Below are 25,316 nucleotides of genomic sequence, written 5' to 3' on the forward strand. Positions count from 1 at the left end.
CTATTTATATGAAATTCAAACATGCGCTTTGTGATGGCCACCACCCTTTAAATGAGAATAAATAACCTTATACTGTATTATTTGCTCTTTGGGAAGTACATAAATGACAGACATGTCCATATATGTGATAAAAATAATAAATTCCATTCATTGAGTATACAATAAATGCAAATTTTGGTTCACATGCATTTGTATTGGAGATGCAAGTCTAATATAGAAAATATGGTTTAATTCTCAGCTCAACCAAAGGGACAACACATCAATTGATTTCAGTTTCGGCGTGTCTTTAAAGTACCCGGTAATTGTATACCAGGATGTATGACGCCATAAGGTCATGTGACCATGTCAGGTCAACTGATGGTTTATAATACAATTGTTTCACATACAAGGACGCATTGGCATATGCAATTATCTCATCAGAACAACCTGTTGTGATGGAATTTTGAGTAGGATTTTAGTGCCAACCAACCAGATACAAGTAAATGTACTAAGCTTAGTCAGTGTGGTCAATTCAGCTTCATTTTGGTACATTTATAGGAATACATTGTAGTTTAATTTTAAAAAACAGATGGTACTCTTTCCAATTTTTGTTAATCTCTGGATGCAGGACTTGATGGCTATATGTGTGAAATAGGTGTTCATATTATTGCCTATGGGAGTTACTGGGTATAATTCTGGCAAGACTTGGGGAACTTAATAGAGAGGGAATTTGCCATAACATGTAAATATGAGATATTCCTTTGGGAAATTACACACAAGATGCTGGTACACTGTCAGTAATATTTGGCACTGTAGATTACTCTATTCTTGCTTGGAATTTTCATAGACACAGTATAAAAAAAATTATTTGTCAGCAAAAATAAAGGATTCTACAGCACAACACCAAACCACAATGTTGTGAATAATTATCACTTGAGATATTGACCAATCAGCAGCATTCCTGTTAAGCCAAATCAATCTTTGAACAACTTCTCCAAGATATATTAAATATTGATGACACTTTGGTGATGTCACTGAGCAGATTGGACAAAGACAACAGCTTAAAAAGAACACACAACTGTCAAGCACTCCTCCATCTGAGGGAAGTGGTGGATTACCAAGCAAATGCAAAAACATGAAATGGTTTAAATATATATTTTTATTAAAAAGTAAATTTTTCTTTCCGCAATAAGACAAAATAATCAACTTGAAAATGGCAGTGTAGTATTGCCATGACAACATAATCATTGTTCATATCCAATTTTTTGGGATAAGTTTCGCAATACATGTACATACAGAGAAATGGTTATGCCGATTTACAGCCGCCATATTATGCTTTGAAAATGAAAACAGGGTGCTGGAATGTTGCATGGCTGTACAGCTGTCTACGTTGTGTGTATCAAACGATGACATCTATGTGTTATATTAGAAAGCCAGCTTCTTCATCAATAAATAGACGAATGAGTCAACTTCCATGCCGTGCAGATTGTTGGCATCTCCCTGTATTCTCATTAACAGTCCCCCATATGATATGTATGCTGATCTGTAATATATAAAATGGCGAACAACGTAAGCATGTCAGATTACAGGAAAAAAGGGTACTGGTAATATTAATAAATACATGCTCTCTATTAGAAACACTTATCAATGGGAGTGCATGTAGACCAAAAATGTGCATAATATAAGATGACAAAATTTTTTTTTTCATATTTAAAGGATGGCAGCCGCATCCTGTTCGATATGGGACTCATAGCGACGTATACAACGCATGTAAAATACATTGTTTATTTACATGAAATTCGAACCAGGCTGTGCGACGACCACCGCGCTTTAACTGACTTATTTCCAGATTTATAATTGATCAATGCTTCATTATATAATTTTTTGATTGCACGGAAAGTCTGTATTTACTAGGTGTCATGGGAACAAGGGTTCACCTGTGTTTTATACAAAAATGAGATAACGCAAAGAACTTAACAGCCCTACACTGCACTACACTGCATGTATTAGAAACCCTGGGCCAGTCACATGGCAAAGTGAAAGAGAGATGTCCACAGTCTTGAACACTGTACTATGAAATACTAACTGTGGGCCAGTCACATGGCAAAGTGAAAGAGAGATGTCCACAGTCTTGAACACTGTACTGTGAAATACTAACTGTGGGCCAGTCACATGGCAAAGTGAAAGAGAAATGTCCACAGTCTTGAACACTGTACTATGAAATACTAACGGTGGGCCAGTCACATGGCAAAGTGAAAGAGAAATGTCCACAGTCTTGAACACTGTACTATGAAATACTAACTGCGGGCCAGTCACATGGCAAAGTGAAAGAGAAATGTCCACAGTCTTGAACACTGTACTATGAAATACTAACTGTGGGCCAGTCATTTTAAACTGTGTAATCAAATCTATGTATACTAAACAAGAGTAAGTTATGAAAAGAAAAATACCCGGTACTATTCACTATTAAAGTCACAACACAATCCATACCAATCAGTTAACAAGGAAGCTTTTTACAATTTTTTTAAATTATTAGTTACTGTTTTATACTCGTATTTAAACAAAATCCCAATCCCAATGTAACATAGTTTCCATGTACAGCACTATGACACAGCTATTTAATACCAAATCAATATTTAAATTGTCTAAAGCATGCACTGCCCACTATATCGACATCATCATGACAAACCGGCACTTAACACCGAGACATGCGTCTCCTGAAGTTTATCAAAGTACACATCGAAATAAAACTTATCTAACAATGGGGAGAAAAGAAGTATGTTTTGCTCTTGTTTTGTTTGGTTACCTTAGCAACTGGCACGTTGATAGGGTGAGGTTATTAAAGCCTAGCCTGTAACATTGTGTACCCAGTGTTAGTCTATGGACCCTAGATTGCATGTGAGTACATGTCCTGTGCATGCACACACATGTACACGTTGTTAACAACTCACAAGGAGCACAGGCCAAATAACTCAACTGACAGTAAAATTAATCTTGAAAAATCTATATTTCAAATTCAATACTAAGAACAATTTTGACATATACATATGCACGTTTTTTTTTCATTTCAAATGATATTGGCAAGATTTGTGGAAACTTTAATGACCTGACATGATGGATTTTATTTTTTAGGTTGTTTCAAGTTTCACAAAGACATGCTCTTCGGCCTAGCAACCATTCTGGTCATCAAAGCTTTACAGGTTTCTGTCATGCATTTTTGTGGGGCCATTTAAATAGTCATGTACATATACAACATGTAGGCCTTTCACCTAATATATCTGAGTAATAAAGTTGTTCAACCACTTTGTCTAATAAAGAAGGGGAGAGAGTGATGTCGCTGCTATTTTCAGAGTACCGGTAACCCTCTTGGTGACGCTATTAAATATTACTAAAAACAAAGGACTGGTTCATTTTATTGGCAAGGGGGCACAGCATAGTTTGGAGGATGATTGGTTATGTCACTGTATAGGCAGATGATCAGATGGTTGAAATTATAATTAACAACCAGCTAACCACACTGCCACACTGTGGCATATAGTAAGTCCAACCCTACCCTGTGCAAACAATGGAATCTTCCACCATCAAAGTAACAAGACAATACCTTCTAATTTTTTACTGCTGGGCGGAATATTGATTTTCGCCGTGCACTTTGAAACACAGATAAGAAACAGGTCAGTGTCATGTGATGTGTCAAGTGACCAATCACATAGTGACCTTCATATAATCTAGTGAACAGTAGTCATCATGATGTTACCATGCTACTGAATTGAAACAACACATACTACACACATCAAATGCGGACTAAATATATATACTCCTATCCCCCATCTGTTTCCCACTTCCTCTTTCGCACATTATGCCGAGTCAATTTCAAACCACAATCTAAGTTTTCAATGAGATGACATGAAATCTTGGCATAACAGGTGATAAAAAAAAAATTTGGTATAATTTATTGAAAAATGAACAATTCTGATATCATGATTGAATAAACTGAAACCAATCCCTGAACTACAGATGAAAAGCAACGTTTATTCACAGACAAAGAACAGCCAATAAAAAAAAAACATGGAATTAGCCACATAATAGGAAAACAAAACAATTGGGTCTAAGCAACCATTGTCAAGCTGAATTCTGCACTCCAACAATTGCATTGTCTAACAAACTGAGCCTAACCCACTGTATCTACCTTGACAACACTTAATATAATACAAGAGGGGTCACCCTGATCCATCACCAACCTCCCCTTTTCGGAGCCTTAGCTACAGAAATTTTTTAACAAGTAGAATGCTTGAACTGGCATGGTGTAAAATGACTGGCCCACTTTGAGATCAAAAGAGAGAATGAAATTGAGCAGAAAATGGTACAAAAAAACTTACAATTTTGTTGCAGCGTCCATAGCAGTCTCATCTCCTTCAATCTTGTAGACCTTTCCATACATTACATACTCAAACTGGTCAGCCCTACTGGGCACGCCATCACTCAGGGGGGTATATTCACCATCATCTGGGTAGCCATCTTCCCGCAGGGTTGAGGCAAGCACCAACCGGAATTTATCAGCTGGAAGAAGAAAAATGAATGGACCGTCAGTACGGTCATTGGACTAGCATGAACGATTTGTGACCACACAGTTATTCCTCAATGGCAGTATGCTGACAGCGTGATCGTAAAAGAATGAAACCTGGCACAGAGCCAGATTTCCTATTTGATATCAGTCAAAGACGACGTTGTAATCCTTTGTGCGCCACCGGTATTCGCTAAGCAGTTAGCCGTGGGAATGGCTGATTCATTGGTCGGCTCTCAGAGAAAACCGAACTCCCCAGCTTGCGACAAACTCGTAGTCATTTATTACCCAGGCTTGTTCATACTTGTCGTGACTTTGTGGCGCATTTCGGATACCAACGTATGTTCGTACTGATTCTAATCACGTTTCCCGCCATACAATCTTTTTATGTCTGACTAGCTGTATACGACCGGCCATTAAATTTCAACTTCAATATAATATAAACTATCTATAAACCTAAATGATCCTAGACAATAATGTTCCAAATTATATTTTAAGAAACAATCTTGATGGAAGCCATAGCTGTTATTTTAGAGCAAAATAGAAAAGTTTTTTCAAGGTAAAATTATAGGGATATAAATTTCAAATTTGAGATAACACTTCAGGTACCAATTTCGACAAATTCAGTGTATATTTAGTACTGCTTTGAGGGCAGCCATGACCGAAAACCAGTTAAAAATTTAACTTCTAACAGTCATTACAGCAAAAAAAGTTTTTCAACACAAGCTAGACTTCACGAGGCAATGCAAAACAAAAATGGATTTGAGAATTGAGAAATATTTGTAACCATTTGAATTCATGCAGTTCAAAAAAAAAAAAAATATCTCAGTGTTTCATCGAAAGAATTTACAAATAACACACATACTTGAGCATACAAGTGCAAATTTGGCAAATCATTTTGTTCTAGAAATATACTGGGGGCACACAGAGGACAGGTATGCTACAGCTGAATGTGTAGATTGTGGCGGCAACTTATAATAGGGTTTAATTGCTTAGCAGTTTCCGCGTGGACATGTTTCCCTCCAAAATCAGATAAAGGTGTGTTCCCTCTAAAGTTGACAATTGCCTTTAAACGGACAATACTTCTTAATATGTGTTACAATTTAGAAACTTAAGTCACCTTTAAAGGGAAAAAAAGTTTCAATCAAGATAGAAATTTTGATCAGTGGTGATTTTTTAACAATTTCGACTTAGGAGAAAAAAAAATTTTTACACTTAGACAAGTATAATATTGATAAAAAAGAGAACACATCACTGTTACAAATTCTCTCTCTGTTTCTACAATGTATTTTAACATTTATAGCGTGAGAAAGAATTTACTTGAAATCTCAAGACAGAAATGGTTCAGGTATGAGACAAAATGCGATAATACTATCTTATATGGAAGGTGTTTCCCTCCAAATTTTGAACTTTGTTCCAACTTGTAAACTAGATACAGTCCAAGCCCGCCCTACAGTCTACAGAAAATTGTCAAGGGGGTACCCAATTGTTCGGGGTAAAAAATAATCAGGTTTGCTAGCCAGCCATGGTAGTTCTCTTTCTGAATAGAAAAGATTGCCAAAATGAATTGTAGAGAAGTATTGCAATGGTTTGGAATTCAGCTATCATGATCTAATCAGCAGAAATGGACAAGTAGGGCACCGATAACTGCAGTCAACATGAACATATGAAGGAATGTAAAACATTGAGGACTGACATAGCAATACCTTTTCTGCCAAGGTGGAACGATTAAGGAAACAGACATGGCAAGCCAGGTACATTAAAAACAACTAAACAAATGTCACCAACAGGGAAAGTAATCAGAAAAAAAAAACTTACTTCAAGTCATATTTGACAGAGCAGAGGCTTCGCTAAGTGACCATACTGTCTGCATGTATGACACTGCTAGCAGAGCTGCGATACTGGACTGTAAGTCCCAATGGGTAATGCCACACTGACAAACCATGAGGGGCGTCCGACTCTTAAAGCCACAGTTTCCCTCCAAAATTTGCAAATACTAAATGAGCGGCCAATGAGGCGACTTCCCTCTCAAATTTGAATAGTCGACTCTGCTTGTGAGGTGGGAACTGGACCCCCTAAGCCGTCACTTGTCACAGGTATTGTAAGGTCACTTCAAAGCACATACTGTGAAATCCACATTTGGGCACCATGCCAAGTCACATGGCCCCAAAACAGTTATAGAATACCTAATATTGGCTTCAATCTTGCCAAAATACTGATTTAAACACCAGAAAATAATAAAACACTAACAAGCGCACCAGTGACAATTTCCCGTGCTGGACATTTAAAAATTTAAAGGGACTATGAGGGAAGTTTTAAAACAAGATTAAACAAACTGAAATCCTGCCTCTGTGTAGTTAAACTATAGACAGAACATGTCAAAGCATGAAATAATCTAGTTTCAACATGATTTACACTGTCAACGTTGACCCCATCTGGAATTTCAGCAGATATCTCAGTAAAGTTCCACGAGTCACTCCACTGACATAAATTTCACCACATTTTTGTTTCACAGTGTAAATGTCAGCGATTTTGTACTCAAATCTCGGTAAGTTTTAGAGTGTAACGACAAGTCGCTACCTGTCCAATATGGAGATCTGACCGATATTCAGTTAACTATTATGACGTGGGTAGAATTCCTGCCCTGTCATTGTGGCGCAGTAGGTAATACTTCATTCAATACCCCCTCTACAAAAGTAACCTTGAAGACTCGTATCCAAGGTACATCATTTTCATTGCCTTTGGGGTGTGACGCAAACACAGTTACCCTGACACATGGCAACAAAACACCAATTACAGCAAAATGTCCCCAAAAATTGGCTCATATGATATAATGACATGAACCAGCAAGGAAATATAACCCCAACTTAATTCATTAAATTGACCAAAAGTCTGTCTTTTTCACCAAGATTACAATTTTATCCTATCCTTCACATATTGATAACTGCAGCATGTGGCCCCGTTATTGAGTAATTCAGGTTTTTTACTGGCATCCATTTCCCCTGATTCACCTTGACAATTTTTTATCTCCGATTACGAAGGCCATTTTAATGATCTCGGGCAAAGAAAGAAGTATTATTGTTGTTTCTTGAGCAACCATTGCCTACTGTGTATAAATCAATATTCTAGGCAATTTGTTTTATTTGGATTTTAAAGTCTGGCAGGCTTCCAACATGCGAGTGTGTGGCGCGAATGTAATGTTTGGTTTGCTGCAGATACACGTACGAGTGAGTGACGTAGAACTGCTGGTCATTTGACATGCAGGTTCAAACTGGAAACTGTGACACAAATATTTGGAAAAAAAAATGCTAGGAAGCGATCGGCAACGAATTAACAGCCATGTGATATAAGGGCAACAGATTTTAAGGAAGCTTACGATGAACTATGCTTCAGTTGGCCAGGGAAATTGACATGAGTGGTCAAGAATTCTAGAGAAAAACTTAAATTATAATCACTTTAATAACAATGTTGTTCAAGCCTAAACCACTCCCTACATTTAAGATATTATTATTGTGTTTTTTGTTCAAGATTTTGTATTATCAAACCTCAACTCATTTTGAGAAATGCAATATCAGGTTTGTACATATATTATCACATGACCAGCGAAAAAACAAGATAAAGTATTAAAATCAAAGAAATTTTTGGAATATTCATAATGGTATGCCACTGACACATGTTTTCAAAATCAGAAGGGTTTCCTGGTTAAAAAATTTGCATCAAAAATAAAATAATAGGATTAAAGAAAAAAAATAAAATCAGCCATGGAGCCCAGTTAGGTTATAAAAGTGGTCTTTATAACCAATTCCACTGCAAGTCATCTTAACTTTGAACTGGTGGGGCTCATTTGCATAGAAGCACATGGGGGCAGCCATCTTGGATTTCTTAACGCCAAAATACATACATTCAACATGTACATCTGGACTGTCAAAATTGGTGTACATTAGTGAAAATAACATTTTATTTCTACTCCAAATCAATACAAAATAAAACCGTCTAATTTATAGATTGAATTAGCCCATTTTTTTTTCTTTTTGCAGTTTAAAAGAAGGTTTATAATTAGTACAGAAAATAACACTACTAGGTTAGGTTGCAAAGATAGATATCAACTTCAAAATAAATTTAATGTTTCTTCAAACAAGTGAAACGATTTACTGAATTAATAAGCTGTATCAATATTTTCAGGCGACCTTTTTGAGCAAATTTCCAACTTTGGAGGGAATCTTTTCAAGATGTTTCAACTTGAAAATACAAGCTCCTGTTTATGCAAGTTTTGGAGGGAAAGATACAACACATATTTCTGCATAGGCGAGGTGTTGTAAAACCCCTCAGTTGTACACAAATAAATACACTTCCAAACAATTTCAGAACACCACTGTGACAAACCTTGACTTTTCACAGCTCAGTTACATTTACTATAAAATCCTTAATTTTCATTCTGATTTTATATTTGCTACTTTTGATGAAGGGCTGAATTCAGTGAAAATAAAATCGAGTTAATATACTTTTTTTTCTTATATTTTACATTCAACTTGTCAAAAAAATTAGTGAAAATAAATTCCATACAAAACACCCAAAATTCTTTTCAGTGAAAATTAATCCCAGCCATTTCACAAAATTTACTACCTGGCTGATTTTAATTAATTCCCAAAATTTAGTTGAACATTTAAAATTGAGTTGATTACATCTGATAAGTACAACAAGATATGGATGAAAACTAAATTAATAGGTTAGTTTTAGTTTGAGTGATATTTGACAGGAATTTGTCTGGATACATTACTACATTTTTCAAACAACTGTAAAATTCTTTTTATTTTTTAAATTACAGACTTAAGCTACACTAGATTTTAGAGGTTGTTACAAGGATTGAATGTCTAGGAAGTTTGGGGGGAGTTTTTGCTGAGTTTAAACTTGAAAATGCATGTATAATCGTACAAAAATTTTGGAGGGAACCCTAAATTTAGTTGCAATTAAATACAATATATTCCTTTTCCCCCATTTTGATTTAGGGAGAACTAACTGAACTTTAATTATGATTATATGATAATATAGAAAGTTTTGAAAGGTTTCTGAGCCAGTATATTTACCACTCAAGACTCTGACAATTGTAGCGAAGCTCATTTGCATGAAAGCACATGGGGGCTGCCATCTTGGTTTTTCCATAGAAACACAATAAAGTTGAAAGTTACTAAACAAAATCAAAAACATTGCAACTCACAAATTCATTTTAAACAGATGCACAAGAGAATATTATAATTTATCTGAAATCTGTGCAATCAGAATTGTTTTTTATCAAAACAAAAATGCAAACAAAAATTTTATTTCACACAAAACGAGTTCTTGGTAACTTATTGTTTATGAATAATCCTCAAAACATCATAAAACAGTTCACACATACGTGTAATTACTGTCTCCAGAGCTTTTAAATTGTTTTAGAAGATTCATTAACATATTTTGGGAAGGAGTCTAGATCTGTTTCAATTTGACACATCAAATACTTGCCTATGCAAGTTTTCGAGGGAAACCAAGCCAGAGTCAACAGTGAGTGAATGAATGAGTGAATGAATGAATGAACATTTTATCTACTCAACCTTTCAGATTAGAATGCTATGATGGATTTTACATTTTACACCCTACATACTTAGAAAATCAATACCCTTTCTCTTCCATTCTGATTCTTTAAACAGGGCCTATTTTTATTACCTATTAAGACTTTGCGAGAGTATCACCTTCCTCAGAAAACCAAATTTGATTTTTATTTTCATATGACATGCAACAACAAGAAACAGAATCTTGAAGATTTGAATGAAAGATATTATGCACACGATTCAAGCTAATTATATTTTAAAGGCTAGTTTCTGTATTGTAGCAGATATAGAGTATTAAAATCTGTGTTTAATTGCAAGAAACTATTAACAATATAAATGTCAATTTATGGAGGGGGGACTTCAAGTTGTTAGGAAACAGAGCGATTTAAGTTGTACTCAATTGTGCTTCAAAAGAAAGTAAAACCAGAATTATTAAGAGATTATTACAGGTAGAGATACATACAAGCCAAGTTTCTTTTTGCGGGACTTATGTTAACCAAACTCATTGAGTGCTAACTTAACAGGTTCCTTTATAAGCATATGCACTTCTAATAGAAACAATTACAATATCCACATTAAGCTACACACAATTTGGAAATGATAAATGCCTCCTCCGAGTGGGACTAATTGAGCATGGAGTGTAGGGATATTATGAGTTAAAGTTTTACAAATGAACTGAATCTGGATTATATTCAAATTCAATGTTACAGGGAATTATTGAATGTACATTACGAAATAAAAAGACAAGTGTGAACTATCCCGTATACGGTTCTCGATGGTGATGATATCTGATTTAAATTTTACAAGAGCTATGCTTAGGAATGCAGAAGGCTATAGACACAAAACTGGAAACCATTTTAAATATTTTTAAAAGTGTTCAAGGTCTCAACAACTTTAAAATGGATATCAGCCATGATGTTTTTTAAAAAACTTGCATTGTCTGATAAAAATAACAAAAAATACAAGTAACTAATTATAAATTGAGAACTCAATCAAAGGTAATTACAACTTTGTTTTGCAATGAGGGATAGCCATGTTTAAATGAATTTAAAGGCTATTGTACTTGAGTTCAACTGACAGTTTTTTTAAATTTAAAAAGACAAGCATAGACAGGCATTTAAACTGTTTTAGTAGTGTCATGCAAATCTCATTGTATACAGCCACCCCTAAAAACCTGTCAATGGTGCAGACTTTTATTGAAGACTAAACCATTTATGACCAAACTAGGGACCGAAGCATGTCTCAACAAATTCCAGAGATCTGCGAGCTTGGCACCACAGTGTTTCTTGTTGCTACGGCAGAAATGCACAATGCTGACAATGTAGTAACCAATGGGACTTTTCACCTCTTAATATGAAAGCTTTGACATGGCCTCACTATACAGGTCAGGTTGGAGATACTGGTACCGATTAAAATCTCACGTAAACTGGATTTATTTTCAGTTCTCCCTATGGGAAAAATAGGTACTCAGCAATTAGGTATGATTAGAGACAGACTTGACAGTATTCTATAATTACCAGTCAAGTTTCAGAACTTGGACAAATCTATCGCACATACAGTTTTAGGATTTAAGGTTATACTAAGGTCGTAACCAGGGATTGTATTTTGGCCATTCTGTTAGCGAGCGGAAAACAAAAATAAAATCAACTTAATCTATCAATACTTTTCAAGTACAATGGTATGAATTTAAATCAATTTTGAGGGGGAGGGGGTAAGCTTAGGGGTCTGCAAAGTTTCTTTAATGGAGGTTAAAATATTATTATTTGGTGAATAGATAACTCTACCTTAGTTAAAAATGTAATGAATCGTTTTTTGTTTTTTTAAAGTTGAATTTAAATCATTATGTTACAAACTTTTAATTAACCTTTTCTAATTGCAGTATTTTATATTTCTTTAAATTGTACCGAATTGGTGTAAAATAAGTTGTGTGGACAAGAATTTGCTTGATGTAGGACTCATAGTGACGTAAACAACGCGTGTAAAATACATTTGTTTAGGTTGTATAACAAATAAGCAACACACAGGCCATGGATAGCATAGAGATGTAGAAGGGTTAGATTGGGGTGGGGTAATATGTAAATATCTGGCCCAGCACTTACTTTGTACTGGTTTACAGCGGATATAGGGGGGCCAGGTTACCTACCTAGTTCAACTGGATAAAGCTGAGTGTTCACATCTAATATCAACTCCATTTTAAAACTCTCGCTTTCGCAGTGTAGACGGGAAACTGGAAAATAAAAAGCGGAGAGAAAAAAAAAGAAAAGAAAAATGTTTGAATTATTTGAGAAATAAATTAATCAAAAATGTTGATTTGTTATTTTAGTTTGCACTTGTCGAGTGTATGATATATAATCTGTAATTCTAGGGGCCACAGCCAGTAAACTGAACCAGAGGCCCGGGTTGAAACAAAGACATGGAAATAAATATCTACTACCAGACTTGGCGCATAGCAGGAATTCCGTAGCAATTTCCATGGGACAACTTTAGCCGAGAGCTTTGAAGGCCCTGGTTTGGGACTACTATAGTAAATTTAACGGATTTTAAATATCACCTGTTGCGTTTGCAGTTGCCAAACGCATACATAATATACCGTACCTGAAATCGCTGGAGAGGGAATCCCTTCCGTGAAGGAAACTCCCTCATTTGCATATGGAAGGTCGTCACGGGCGGCATTTTTCACGTAAATCGTGAAATTCTGCGATTTTACGGGAGTTCCGTAATCCTGAGTAAAAGACTGTATGCAACTAGAGTTAAAGCACAGATATTTAAATTTTTGAATTTAAAAACCCCGCTGTACCGGTCGATTTAATCGTCTTGTCAGAACATGTTTGTGTGCGCATACATGCTTCTGCGCCGATGGACTTGTAAGGCATTGTAGCCAATAACTCTCGATCCAAAGGCTCAATTCTCGGGATTTTTTACTTATCCACATATCGCGGAATTTTCTTACCTCTGTCAAACTTTTTCCCTTCTGGATCGATGTCCTTGACGTCAAAGATATCTTCGAACAAAACCCCCGACATGTTGAGTCTTGATCTCAGTTCAAATCTCGCATCAAGATAGCGCAGATTCCGAGAGTGTGCGTGGGAGAAATGTTTTGATATTAGGTCAACGCTTGGTGGCGTTTGCTTAAAGGTCATTCTGGTCACCGAGAAATTTACGCTCGAGTGGAAAGAAATACTAGTATATCCTATTCACAGTCATCTCAGACCCCATAAAATACTAATAATTCAATTCAGCTTTGTTGCATATTATGAATCCGAATTAGAGGTTTATGTAACGACATAGTTTAACATTATCACACGGTAATCATTTGTAAACCTCTATTCGCAAATCATTTCGACACAAAATTTAACTAAATGTTCTGATGGTGGAAATATATGAGAAACTATTGCCATAACAACAGGAATGAATCACACACAGCGAAATATTGGATTTGGGAAGAATCTAGACGCAATAATATGTTCGGTTTCGCCTCAGACATTATATAGTTGACTTTATAGCCATAGACCGATCCAATATGGCGCTGTGGGGATTTATTCAAGTTATTACAACAGTACACATGATAGAAAATGCAGTATACCTGAATAACTTTATCTTTATAACTTTAAATAAATTGAATAAATAGCAAAATGTTATATTTTTTTTTTCTTGTCGGGGTGGATTTAGCATGCCGAACGAGGCATGATTCCTTTTTTAATCACTGCAGTCCAATGCCATGATAACCTAGAAAGTCTTACATTGGTGTCATTATGACACCGTGACATGGTAACACCTCGTTGAGTTTTAGGGTACAGCAATCTTATGTACCAAATAATATTGGTATTTAATTATTTCAACGCGCATATTGATTGTATGGAGCCTTGCTTGTAGTTTAAAACGTGTGCATTGACTGGATGGATTTTGCTAAAAGTTCAAACTACAGGCAGCAAAGAAAATACTTATGAAATATACAAATACACACAATGTAACAGCAACAAAAGTATACTATGCACTGGGAAAAAGAGAAAAAAAATGAATATGCAGACCTCGTAATCATTTTCAAGTTCTTTGAAATGATATTTTCCGCGTAAATTAAAAGTAAAAACATAACTGAAAAAATCTTCCCTCTCTCCGTTGTTGGCAGAATCGACTATTCGCTATGTAAGTTAAGGTAGCAGGATAGTTTTTTTGCATGAAAAATATAAACACCTATAATCGGAATAAATTTTACAAGAAACCATACAATCTATATATGTTTGGAAAGCTCTTGACTTGTATTTTCCTATTATTAATATTTTGTGAACATTGTGTTTGTTTTAGCGTCACGTGGTTCTGAAAATCAGCGGGGCTGGTAATTTAACTAACGTGAATAATTTCGCATAGGTCATTACCAATTTCAATGTGGTCACAAACGCTGACAGAAATTACTTGTACCGAAATTATTTGTACCGAAATGCTTTCAGCTTTGTATTGTATTGTAAAATAGTTTTTTGGATATGCAAGGCACAGACTAATAATGATTGAAAGATAATTATGCTTAATAATAGCATTACATTTATCAGAAAAGGCAGAATAAAACAAAATTTTTTCGTTGTTTACTTATTATTAGTTTAAATGTGATAAAATAATAACAGGGCATTTGATGATATATGATGGTAAGTGTGGAGTTTCGCTAATCCTGAGTTCCGAGGAAGTCACCATGACTCTCTGGTAGGGATGACACGTAGATAATAAACGTAAATTCATTAGGACCTATATGTATTTTTAACAGTCTTCCGTATTACAAATCCTCAGCTGATTTTAGTTGGGAACCCTCTTAAATGTAACATTTGATGTACCGAATTGGTGTAAAATAAGTTGTGTGGACAAGAATTTGCTCGATGTAGTACTGATAGTGACGTAAACAACGCGTGTAAAATACATTGTTTGTGTGAGAAAATTTGAACACGCGCTGCGCGTCGACTACTGTTTTTTGAGCGTTATGATTGTCGATTTAAGGAAAATATTGATGAGACTAATCGGGAAATGATTTCCTTCTACACTAGAGGCAATGGTTTAAGCATTCGTAGATTCGCTCACTGAATTGATTGATTTGTCTACACAAGTGGCCACAGTCACCCACAATTACTGTTTTAAAACTCATTGTATACAAGCCCCTGTACACTGTCTATTACACGACGACTCTATATGTTTTGCAATAATAGTACTCTTAAAATTGTGTTTAAACACAACTGTATTAGAAGCTAGCATAACTGAAAACAGTGGGTATAATCGCGTGTGTTCTTTGCTCGGTTATTAAAAACTAGCAACCATTTCTACTTGAAAGTTATGGAAAGCAGGAACCCAGTGATTTGGGCAATACTAAATAGAAGTTTTTTTAAAAAAAAAAAAAATATGTACAAAAATGAGTGCGAGATATAAGGAAAACTTTTCGTCATGGGCTACGCATGTGAAATGACAAAACAAAAAAATCGACTGATGTTGCCGTTGGCGGTGTTCTTCTGAAAGAGAATAGAGTAATTCCAATATATGTTATATTGTAAGATAAAATGTATGTAAACATATGTATCAAACAATCGATTATGTACACTCAGTAACTCATATCATAATTCTTGCATGCGCCCTCAGCGGCACATGTTGGGTTTTTAGATATAATAAGGGGAATTTCGCATTTCCCAACAATTTGGACTATCATCCCATTTGTCATAATATCGAGTTATATACTCCAAATATGCAGGGTTGGTGTGATTTTAGAAAGTCGTGATTGAAGCTAGTGTGTTTTTTGAATGTTTTATATAATTCCACCAAACGCCAAAACGTTCATGCCTCATATAAGGTTACATCCGTGAAGAGATATTTATTGTAAAACTGTGATCAATATGACGGGTCACAATCACCGATACATAACATGGTAAAGATACACCCTCAACTCATTCTAGCCATGGCTGAAGCCTGGATGTATTACTAGTATTTATTTCCACACACACACAAACAAAACAATGTGTAAGCCTTTAGAAGTGAGCTCTGCAGTATTGCCCTTGTTTACGTTGGCGGTCATCACATCCATAGAGTGAAACTACGATCGATGTGACAATCAAGTCACAATCATCGAAACCACGATTAGTAGAAGAACCGTATCGAAACATAGCACAGTAAATGTACACCCACAACTCCATTCTACTCAAAGACCGAAACCCCTGACTGAAACCTACGCATGTGTTTGAATAGGATTGCAGGAATGGTCAATAGTCATGATAGAAAGGGTCTGAATTATAAAAAAAAAAAAAAAGGTTCCGTGTATTTATATGTGGGGGTGTATCCAGGAGATTGAAATAGCAAATAATGTCTTAATTCATTTAATCACAATTATTTATTTCAAAAAACAAAACAAAACCAGATATTACAATACTCAAGTTGAATAGTTAATATTGTATTACGGTTAATATAACGTACGACTGTAAAACCTTACTAGTAATGTTTTACATTTCAAACTTTGTTTTTTTCCGTCAACAAAGCTTCATAAAAGCAGATAATCATAATAACCAATAATAATAATGCTCCTTTTGAGTACCCGTGTGAATTTAGACAGAGAATTTGACCGTTATCGATTAAGTTCCAGTTTCAACTGATGATATTGCTTTACAAATCTATATGAAACTCTCCGAATACTAGTATATGCTTGCGATCTGATTGGTGGATATAATACGGCCTATGTAGAATACGTCATCAAGTAATTGTGATATTGATTTCTTGTCTGACAACTGACACGTACTTCTTATTTTAGTTGATTCTTTTTATAATTCAGTCATGAATTGTTTTTTATTTAGTCTCAATGTTACAAAAATTATTGGGTCAATTAAATAAATGAGTCGTCTCGCATAAAGTAGGGTCTACCGACAAGAGCGCCCTCATGATACAGCCAAGAAAATATGGAGTCGAGTGGCACTGATTATGTTACATATAAATACCAAGCCACACAAACTTTGCATCCGGTGTGACTTATAAATCATGTATATCACCTTCAACTGATTGGTCAATATCATATTTATCACCTTCAACTGATTGGTCAATATCATGTATATCACCTTCAACTGATTGGTCAATATCATGTATATCACCTTCAACTGACTGGTCAATATCATGTATATCACCTTCAACTGATTGGTCAATATCATGTATATCACCTTCAACTGATTGATCAATATCATGTATATCACCTTCAACTGATTGGTCAATATCATGTATATCACCTTCAACTGATTGGTCAATATCATGTATATCACCTTCAACTGATTGGTCAATATCATGTATATCACCTTCAACTAATTGGTCAATATCATGTATATCACCTTCAACTGATTGGTCAATATCATGTTTATTTCCCATAATACAATGCTCGTATAGTTGATTACGTGTTTTGTTTCAAAAAATCAACTCAGTTATGTGGCATACAAAGAACGTGTTTAATTGTTATGTCGTAATGGCAATGGTTTTCTTAAAACGAATCTATTTTTAGATGTATGGGTTATATGCTGGCATAAAAACTGTATATAATTGCTTCCAGTGGACGCGTTGACCTGCCTATTCCTCAAAAACTACTCTAATGTGTGAATGCATATATTAATACAATATTGTTAGTAATATTTTACTCGCAATATAACGCGACATATAGTGTCAATGTCAGTGCTAGTAACTACTAACAACAACGAGTTCATCATCACATGGTAATCTATCGCATGGTGGCGCTATTTTGCAATATAGCGTTGAAACTGGGGCAGGGGACCAGACTATATAAATCATGACGATTAGGGGCGTACCGCAAACAGTAGAACACAGTCTGACAAATAGTTGAACTATTTTCATAAAAATTAAACTTTACTTATTTAGTTTCTGTGTGATAATATTTTTTCATTATATATAATCTGAATTGAAGTTTTGTTTCTATGACGCATTGCGCACACGTACTGGGTCGTAACGTGAAAACAGAATTCGGCTCAAACTGAATTTTAATAAATCAACCGAAGAATGTAATTGGCTTCTGTGGCATACACACCCAGATCAGAGACCCTGTAAACGTCTTCAGGGTCTATACCCAGATTTACATCGCTATTTTGAATATTTCTTTTGAGAATGGGACAATAGGATGGGTACGAATAATCAGCACTCGTCTACTGTTATTTCTCCACAAATAAGGAGGTAAAACAACTTCGTCTCCTTCATTTGAAAACTAGTCATGCGGACAATAAAACTGAAATTTTAAACGTGCTTTAATTAAGAACAAAATGTTGGATTTCGAATGCGTGCTGTCGTGGTTCATTGCGTGTCATTGAACCCGAATGACATACATATTTCGCAACCACTCATCTGCGTCATTGTGAGCGGACTATTTCCTCATTTCAGGCGTTTGACGCAAAGTGTGTGCAACTTAAAAATCTTACACAACACGTACTAGTGTACGGATTGGATTTAAGTCTAGTCGAAGACACCCTGTGTTCCAGGTCTGCCTGTGTTCTTTACTAAATAAACCTCGGGCTGAGTAACTCCTTAGTAATATGAAGGGCCAGGGTTTACCAGCCTTCTGTGTACCTGTCTTGATATGAAACCAACACTGCACATTATAGAAATGTACATTTTAAATGATAAGTTAAATTTCTACTCATCTGTTCACCTTATATTGAAAATTTCGCGTAATTTACAAAATGACCAAGAATAATAATAATGACAAATAGGTTACTTTTTAAGAACTGCTGCAATCTGATTAAAATCTAATGTATTTTATTTTATATATTTTATTATGTTGTAATTATTATTATTATTATGAACTCGTTGTCTTATTTTCCACTGATTTAGCTATCGCCACATTGTGGGCTTCCGCGATTACGCATTTGTTTTTAAAACAGCCAGCAAATAAATAATAAATTGAAATGAAAAAAAAATGTATGATAAAAATAAATAATTACCAACATATTTAAAAAAAAACCTAAAGAGATTAGAGCTGTTGTAGCCATTGTGAAATTAGCATGTCAAAATTAACTAACAAAATTATAAAAAAAATACACAATAATGTGCAAAACCAACATGTTTGTAGAATGGTGGTGTTGAAAATGTGTATCTAACCTCTTGATCAACAAAGTCATCTAGGCTGTTTATGTCCATTTTGTCAAAAATAGACCTTTTCAACACCAGTTCTCCCTTTTGGTCACAAATTCACAAAATAGTCCCCTTTATAGTCTGCTCTTTTCTTCAGAACACTGGGACAAAAATAGTCAAATTTTGTCAGTTGGCTTTAAAATTACGGTTCATATCCAGTAATATTGAGGAATATAAGAAAAAAAAGTGCAGACTCAACAAATTGGGCGAGGCATTCTGGTGATAAAAAGGTTAAAGAAGAAACGTAGAAAAATATCGCGGAAAAATGATGGCATTCGTGTGGACCATTACGGTAGTTAAAAATAAGAAACACAAATATTATCGAACAAATGGTAGCAAATATAACCCTTTGAACTTTTGTAAATCTTTCACAAAATAAACATGCATACTAGAGTTTCCTAGCTGTGAACCAGCTCTTCTTGTGTCGGTATTTAGCCTTCTTTGTCATGGGATTAGTCATTTATGAAACATTTGGTGTCATATTTTTTTTTATCTTTTTGTAAAAAAAAATGTGCCAAAATTATGGAGAGAAAAATTGTGTTGTTCAATGGAGTTAATTAACTGTATATTGTGCTCAGTCGGTTATATCCAACACAAATTGTATTACACAAATGCCTATAAAATATATACATAGCAACATCGGCCTCACGGAAATTGAGAGCGAATAATCACAAAAACTAAAAAAGTTGTTTGCAGTGTTATCTTTCCGACAATTTCGTCGTTGATTTCACCTGGTGCTGAGAATTACTTTCCCTTATTTTGAGTATCAATCCGCGATTTGGAGACAACATCGATTTGTTCATTATTAAATGACTATTATAATATTATTCGCCAAGTGAGACTTCAAGCTAATGACTTCGGAACAAATGTTGAACAATGCTGCTTACTGTACAGCTGAACAATGTTTAAACAAGGTGAACTACATTGTTGCCGCAGTATACCACTCTCACATTTAGTCGTTGTGTGTCATTTCAAAATGGCGGCCATGGCCAGGATTATTCTGTTGTATTTTGTTGCGTTTACGCCTTTTGTAGTCTGCGTACGCTTCGGTTTACCGTCTAGAACTCTGCATTTCCCAACCGAAAATGCTAATCACGGCTTGGGAGAAGGATATTGGCGATATCGTGTTTCAAAAGACCACGAATCCAGCGAATTCATATCCAACACTGTCAAGCGGGTGGTTCGAGATGCACCATCACCAGGAGTATCCCAATCGCCGAGCGATATGGTCACAAAGGTGAAGTTACTAGATATGTCTGTATTGTTCACACCAAAACATCACAGTAACGTCCAAAACATCGCTTATAAACTAGTCTGTGTGATCAATGTCGGCAGCGACTTAATCTATCGCACACTTTGTTATTCTGCGGTTTATTCGTACCAGGAAGTGGCATCTTCAATATTGTTGTTATTCAGTCACGCACGCACACGCACACAAACACACATGTTGCATAATGTCAGTGTCTTCCGCTTTACCTGTATAACAATGTACGCGACAAGCTATAATTCACACTCATGGCCGTTCTTGGTACGGACATGTTTTGTTTATTTATCTTTTTCTGGGATATGCATTGTATAAATACATTTCGAGTCAGGCCATCTGTCGCAGCGTAAACATCAAATACGGCGTTGTTTGTTGAAATTATTATGCTGTAATTTGTAAAGTGTTTGTTCAATTCTTGTTTATCTATAGTTGTCAACTTACGCGTTTATACATTTACCATTTGATACATTTTCTCAGAGGATGTAGCTGTGTTCAGGGTACTTCAATTAATTAAGGGTTAAGGTTTAAGCTAATCTCATATGTTTCCATATCAGCTATTCCCCACTGCGTTTACTATGAGAGGGAACAACAGTGAGCACAGGCTAAGGAGCACCCTGATTTGTTAAAGGGGAACATTTCATGCCCAGGGATTGCACCAAAGAATCATGGGACACTATTGTTTATGTTGTTTACAATGTTAATATATCTTTTGTTATCCATTGTAATTTTAATCCAGAAAGTAAATTTGTAGTACAGGAAGCCCCCCCCCCAAGGTATACATGTTAGTTCTATGGTTATAAAACATTAACAATGCAAATTCAGAAAGTGCATATTGCAGAGTTTCATCGTCATTCCATGCATTGCCAAAGCTAAATGTTCTCACACACTTTCTTAGCCCGAGCTAAGTGTCTAGACCAGGTCTTAAAAACGAGTCAGATTTAACCTGTACTTAGTTTCTTAGCCCGTACTAAGCTGTACTGTGGAATAGTTTATTTTTGCTGGAATTAATTTTTGCTGAAAAGGCATTTTGAGCGTTTTGTATGGAATTTATTTTCACTGATTTTTGATGAGTTTAATGTGAAATGTATGAAAAAAAGTATATTCGCTGGATTTTATTTTCACGGAATCCTCCCGTCAGCGAAAATAGCAAAAATAAATTCCAAGCGAAAATAAAGTATTCTACAGTATTACATATTTTTTTACCGCGAACTAACAGGAGCTGTGAACAGAAGCAGCTTATGATTGTCATGATAATACAATTATAAAAATATTCACATTATAATTATCAACTTGTTATTAGGATTATTAAACAATTAATACAGTACACAGGCAGGTATGGCAGTCGGACGATTTAGTCGTCAATACTACGAAGTGCTTTCGTTAGTTTGTAATTCTTCACTTGGTAATTAACAGGACGGTCAGTTTGATGAACCGAGTAACACCTTGTTGGTAACGGTTATTACGCAATAGAATTATTTTCTTTTGTAAATTGTAACTAGTGTGTTTTCAGTGTGTTCACAAAAAAATCATTATCAGCAATCAACGAAATATTTTAAAACTTGTTTATCAGTAGGAATAAATCAACATGAGATCCCTCTAATAACAAAAATACGCAAATAATTGGCGTAGTAAAAAGTCTTGTGGTTTCACCACAAAATGGCAGTGTGTGGTGGCAGAGATACTTTCGGTACTCAGATACTGTTTGGGTTTGTTTACGTATTTAAATTGTGCACGGCTTTGGTGTTATGACGTTTACAGCGATAAGTGTTCAGCTGCGCACTCCACACAAGTGAAATATTGTTGTGGCTTCCTGAATACATGTTGACAATACTCTCTAATTGTCATAGTAATCGGGTTTGCCAAACCTGCCCGGACTTGGTCTTATTAATATTTCATTTTGATGTGAAAATTTGCTAGTGTGTATGTGTGTATTTGGGTGGTTCATCATACATGCAGGCACCATAAGAATGGAATGTCAACGTAATTTGCATAAACTGATGGGTATATTGTGATTTATTTCATTTCACATTACCAGCCCCCCTGTAATCAGTTAGACCTACTCGAATATGAATGATGACAAAGACTATTATCTGTTCTATTTATTCCAGTCATTCGGCAAAAAAGAAAAATGTAATACTTGTTCTGAGGAGTTAAAAAAAAATGTTCAGTGACACAGCTTTAATTTTCTTTCTTTTATCTTTACAATTTGTTGGCATTACCAGCACTCCCCCAACCCCCCAATGTGCGACTTTTGCTCGTCTTTCAAAGTGATACATGCATAGGAACTAGGGTGATGTAAATAAACATATGTGATGTGTTTTGTTCATACTGTCTATTGTATAATAATGAAAATCATTTGAGCTGGTAACAGACTGTAACTCAATAAAATTATTATTGCATGACGTTATACTATTAAAATTATGCCTGGCTGAAAAAACAGCTTATTTTAAAATTGTTAACATTTTCTATACTTTTGAATTGGATGATACTTTGGTTATGTTTTTGATGTCCAAATATATATTTAATATTCTTGTAACTATTTGTTCAAATCAAGGCTTCAAATCACCAACACAACCACTCAGTGAGATCACCAATTTTTGCCCCTGTACTTTCAGTTGGATATTCATCATCAGGCTGACTTGCATATGATTTGTACACAGTTTTCTTTAAAAGCACTCACTGTGTTTGTTCTATTAGAAGTGCTTCTCTAATAAAGTGTATATAAACTAATATAGTTGTGTTAATTGTATACTGAAACATAAAAATATGACTTATTTTTACCCTAGCAACAACTCTATAATTTACATAGGTTAATGTGCATCGCTACTACCGGTACAACTGTAATAGAACAAACTCACTAACTGCCATGAAATTTTAGCTGAATTAATCAACACACATCCATCACTTTAACAGTAGCTTTGTTTATTTCCTGTCAACAATTATCCCATGACTACTAGTTTCTAAAAATAGTAGCCCAACTGCTACTGGATATTTACCACCTGAGAATTAAATAATAAGTTGTGCTATACTGACTGGACAATACTTAATTACTTACTTACAATACTTAATAATTACTAGTAAAATCTAGTTGGTCAGAGTACATGATGTACATTGTATATGTCATCAGTGATGTTTACAACAGCAGATATACATAACTGGTAGCCATATTATAGTGACAGGCGACCTTGCATATACTTGTAGTTAGAGGTGTGTACACTAGCAGCCATACACCACTGGTAACCCTGTAGTGACAGGGGACTCTACCTTGCATATACATGTAGTTAAAGGTGTGTATACTAGCAGCCGTATACCACTGGTAACCCTGTAGTGACAGGGGACTCTACCTTGCATATACTTGTAGTTAGAGGTGTGTACACTAGCAGCCATACACCACTGGTAACCCTGTAGTGACAGGGGACTCTACCTTGCATGTACATGTAGTTAGAGGTGTGTATACTAGCAGTCATACACCACTGGTAACCCTGTAGTGACAGGGGACTCTACCTTGCATATACATGTAGTGAGAGGTGTGTACACTAGCAGCCATACACCACTGGTAACCCTGTAGTGACGGGGGACTCTACCTTGCATATACATGTAGTTAGAGGTGTGTATACTAGAAGCTATACAGCACTGGTAATCATATAGTGACAGTTAGAGGTGCGTACACAGGCCATACACAACTGGAAAGAAACCTTAATTTTGGAGCCAACAGACACAATTTGAGTAAATTTTCAGTTTTACTAAAAAATGTGGCTATTTTTGTTACAATAAATGAGAAATAATTTATGATGAAAAAGAGGGAACTGATGGTGAAAAGGTGAACATGTTATTTCTATCTCAATCTTGCATTTAATATAGACTCAAGATTATGAAGGAATGACCAATTTGCAAGTCTCTCATAGTGGATTTCTGATCATGTTATGGTCATCCACTACATCAAAGAAAGTAAATGAACAAAATAATTTCTGAGAACATAGTAATTTACATAAAAAAAAGAACTAATTTGCATAAAATGAAATAAAATGGGTATATAATAAAAAATATAATAATTTCCTTTGTACATGCTAATACACTACTGTAAACTGTCTATTTTCGCAAAGGACTACTTTTTGCGAATTCCGCTAACCGTAGTCAGTTAAAATCATGAAACTTTTATAGCAATGAAGAATTCAATGACTTTTGTGATATTTTGTAATAAATGCCATAAAATTCTGAAATTTCAGAAATTTTTATCGGTGCAAAAAAAAACATGGTATAAGAATAACTAATGTTTTGGAAATAATCATTGTTTCATGATACAATAGTTCTCCTAGCTAAACTGACATTCTATTGCAGCTGCCTTCTTTAGGAGACACAACTTATTTTCTAATTGCAAGCCAATTTGAAATACAAATGATAAAAAAATCTAATCAATAATTTCTCATATTACATTCATAAATTTATTAAAATATAGATTTTAAAAACATTTCTGAAAATTACATTTTCGAAATGAACTTCAAATCAAATATTATTCTGTGACATTGTTTTTATTTAAAAATAACTTAATTGCAATAGGGTAAACATTCAGCATTCATGTATGGTACATGTAATTGGTTATGCAAATGAGCATTCTGTGCTGTCTTAAACGTGCTTGCAAACTATGATTAGTTTTTAGTTATTAGAAGCTGTGAAATTAATACATGTGATAAACAGAATATCAGATTTGTGCCCCACGTATGAAATTTATCAAGTGATGGAAGTAAATTGTCATGATTTAAAATTACTACATGAATATATTGTAGGGTCACACTTA

The 25,316-nt window shown here is 35.0% G+C and overlaps 2 protein-coding genes and 1 non-coding gene across 3 annotated transcripts in view; 1 reads left to right on the top strand and 2 right to left on the bottom strand.

Moving 5' to 3' along the window:
• Positions 1-1,120: 1,120 nt before the first annotated feature.
• Positions 1,121-13,197, bottom strand: LOC100370657 (DNA-directed RNA polymerases I, II, and III subunit RPABC3-like). Its single transcript, XM_085499111.1, has 4 exons — positions 13,076-13,197; positions 12,269-12,352; positions 4,356-4,536; positions 1,121-1,522 (listed from the first exon to the last, which is right to left on the bottom strand). Exons 1-4 carry the CDS (start codon positions 13,146-13,148, stop codon positions 1,405-1,407), a joined length of 456 nt encoding a protein of 151 aa, XP_085355237.1. The 5' UTR covers positions 13,149-13,197; the 3' UTR covers positions 1,121-1,404.
• Positions 3,423-3,523, bottom strand: Mir34 (microRNA mir-34). Its single transcript, NR_037532.1, has one exon. It is a non-coding gene; the product is annotated as a microRNA mir-34 (primary transcript).
• Positions 13,198-20,202: 7,005 nt separating the features above from the next.
• LOC102803190 (sortilin-related receptor-like) overlaps positions 20,203-25,316 on the top strand; it is a 97,051-nt gene continuing 91,937 nt past the window's right edge. The window contains exon 1 of the mRNA XM_085499112.1: positions 20,203-20,494. Within this exon, the coding sequence (XP_085355238.1) occupies positions 20,234-20,494 (261 nt within the window). The 5' untranslated portion in view covers positions 20,203-20,233. The remainder of the gene's footprint in view (positions 20,495-25,316) is intronic.

Source organism: Saccoglossus kowalevskii, chromosome 5 (genome assembly GCF_978046115.1).
Source record: "Saccoglossus kowalevskii chromosome 5, keSacKowa6.1, whole genome shotgun sequence".
In the NCBI taxonomy this organism is placed as follows: Eukaryota; Metazoa; Hemichordata; class Enteropneusta; family Harrimaniidae; genus Saccoglossus; species Saccoglossus kowalevskii.

Coding starts and splice junctions, on each gene's coding strand:
- LOC100370657 (XM_085499111.1), bottom strand. CDS start 13,148: ATGTCGGGGGTTTTGTTCGAAGATATCTTTGACGTCAAGGACATCGAT. Junction 12,353..13,075: donor AGGGAAAAAGTTTGACAGAG/GTAAGAAAATTC, acceptor TTTATTTTCCAG/TTTCCCGTCTACACTGCGAA. Junction 1,523..4,355: donor ATGGACGCTGCAACAAAATT/GTAAGTTTTTTT, acceptor TATATATTACAG/ATCAGCATACATATCATATG.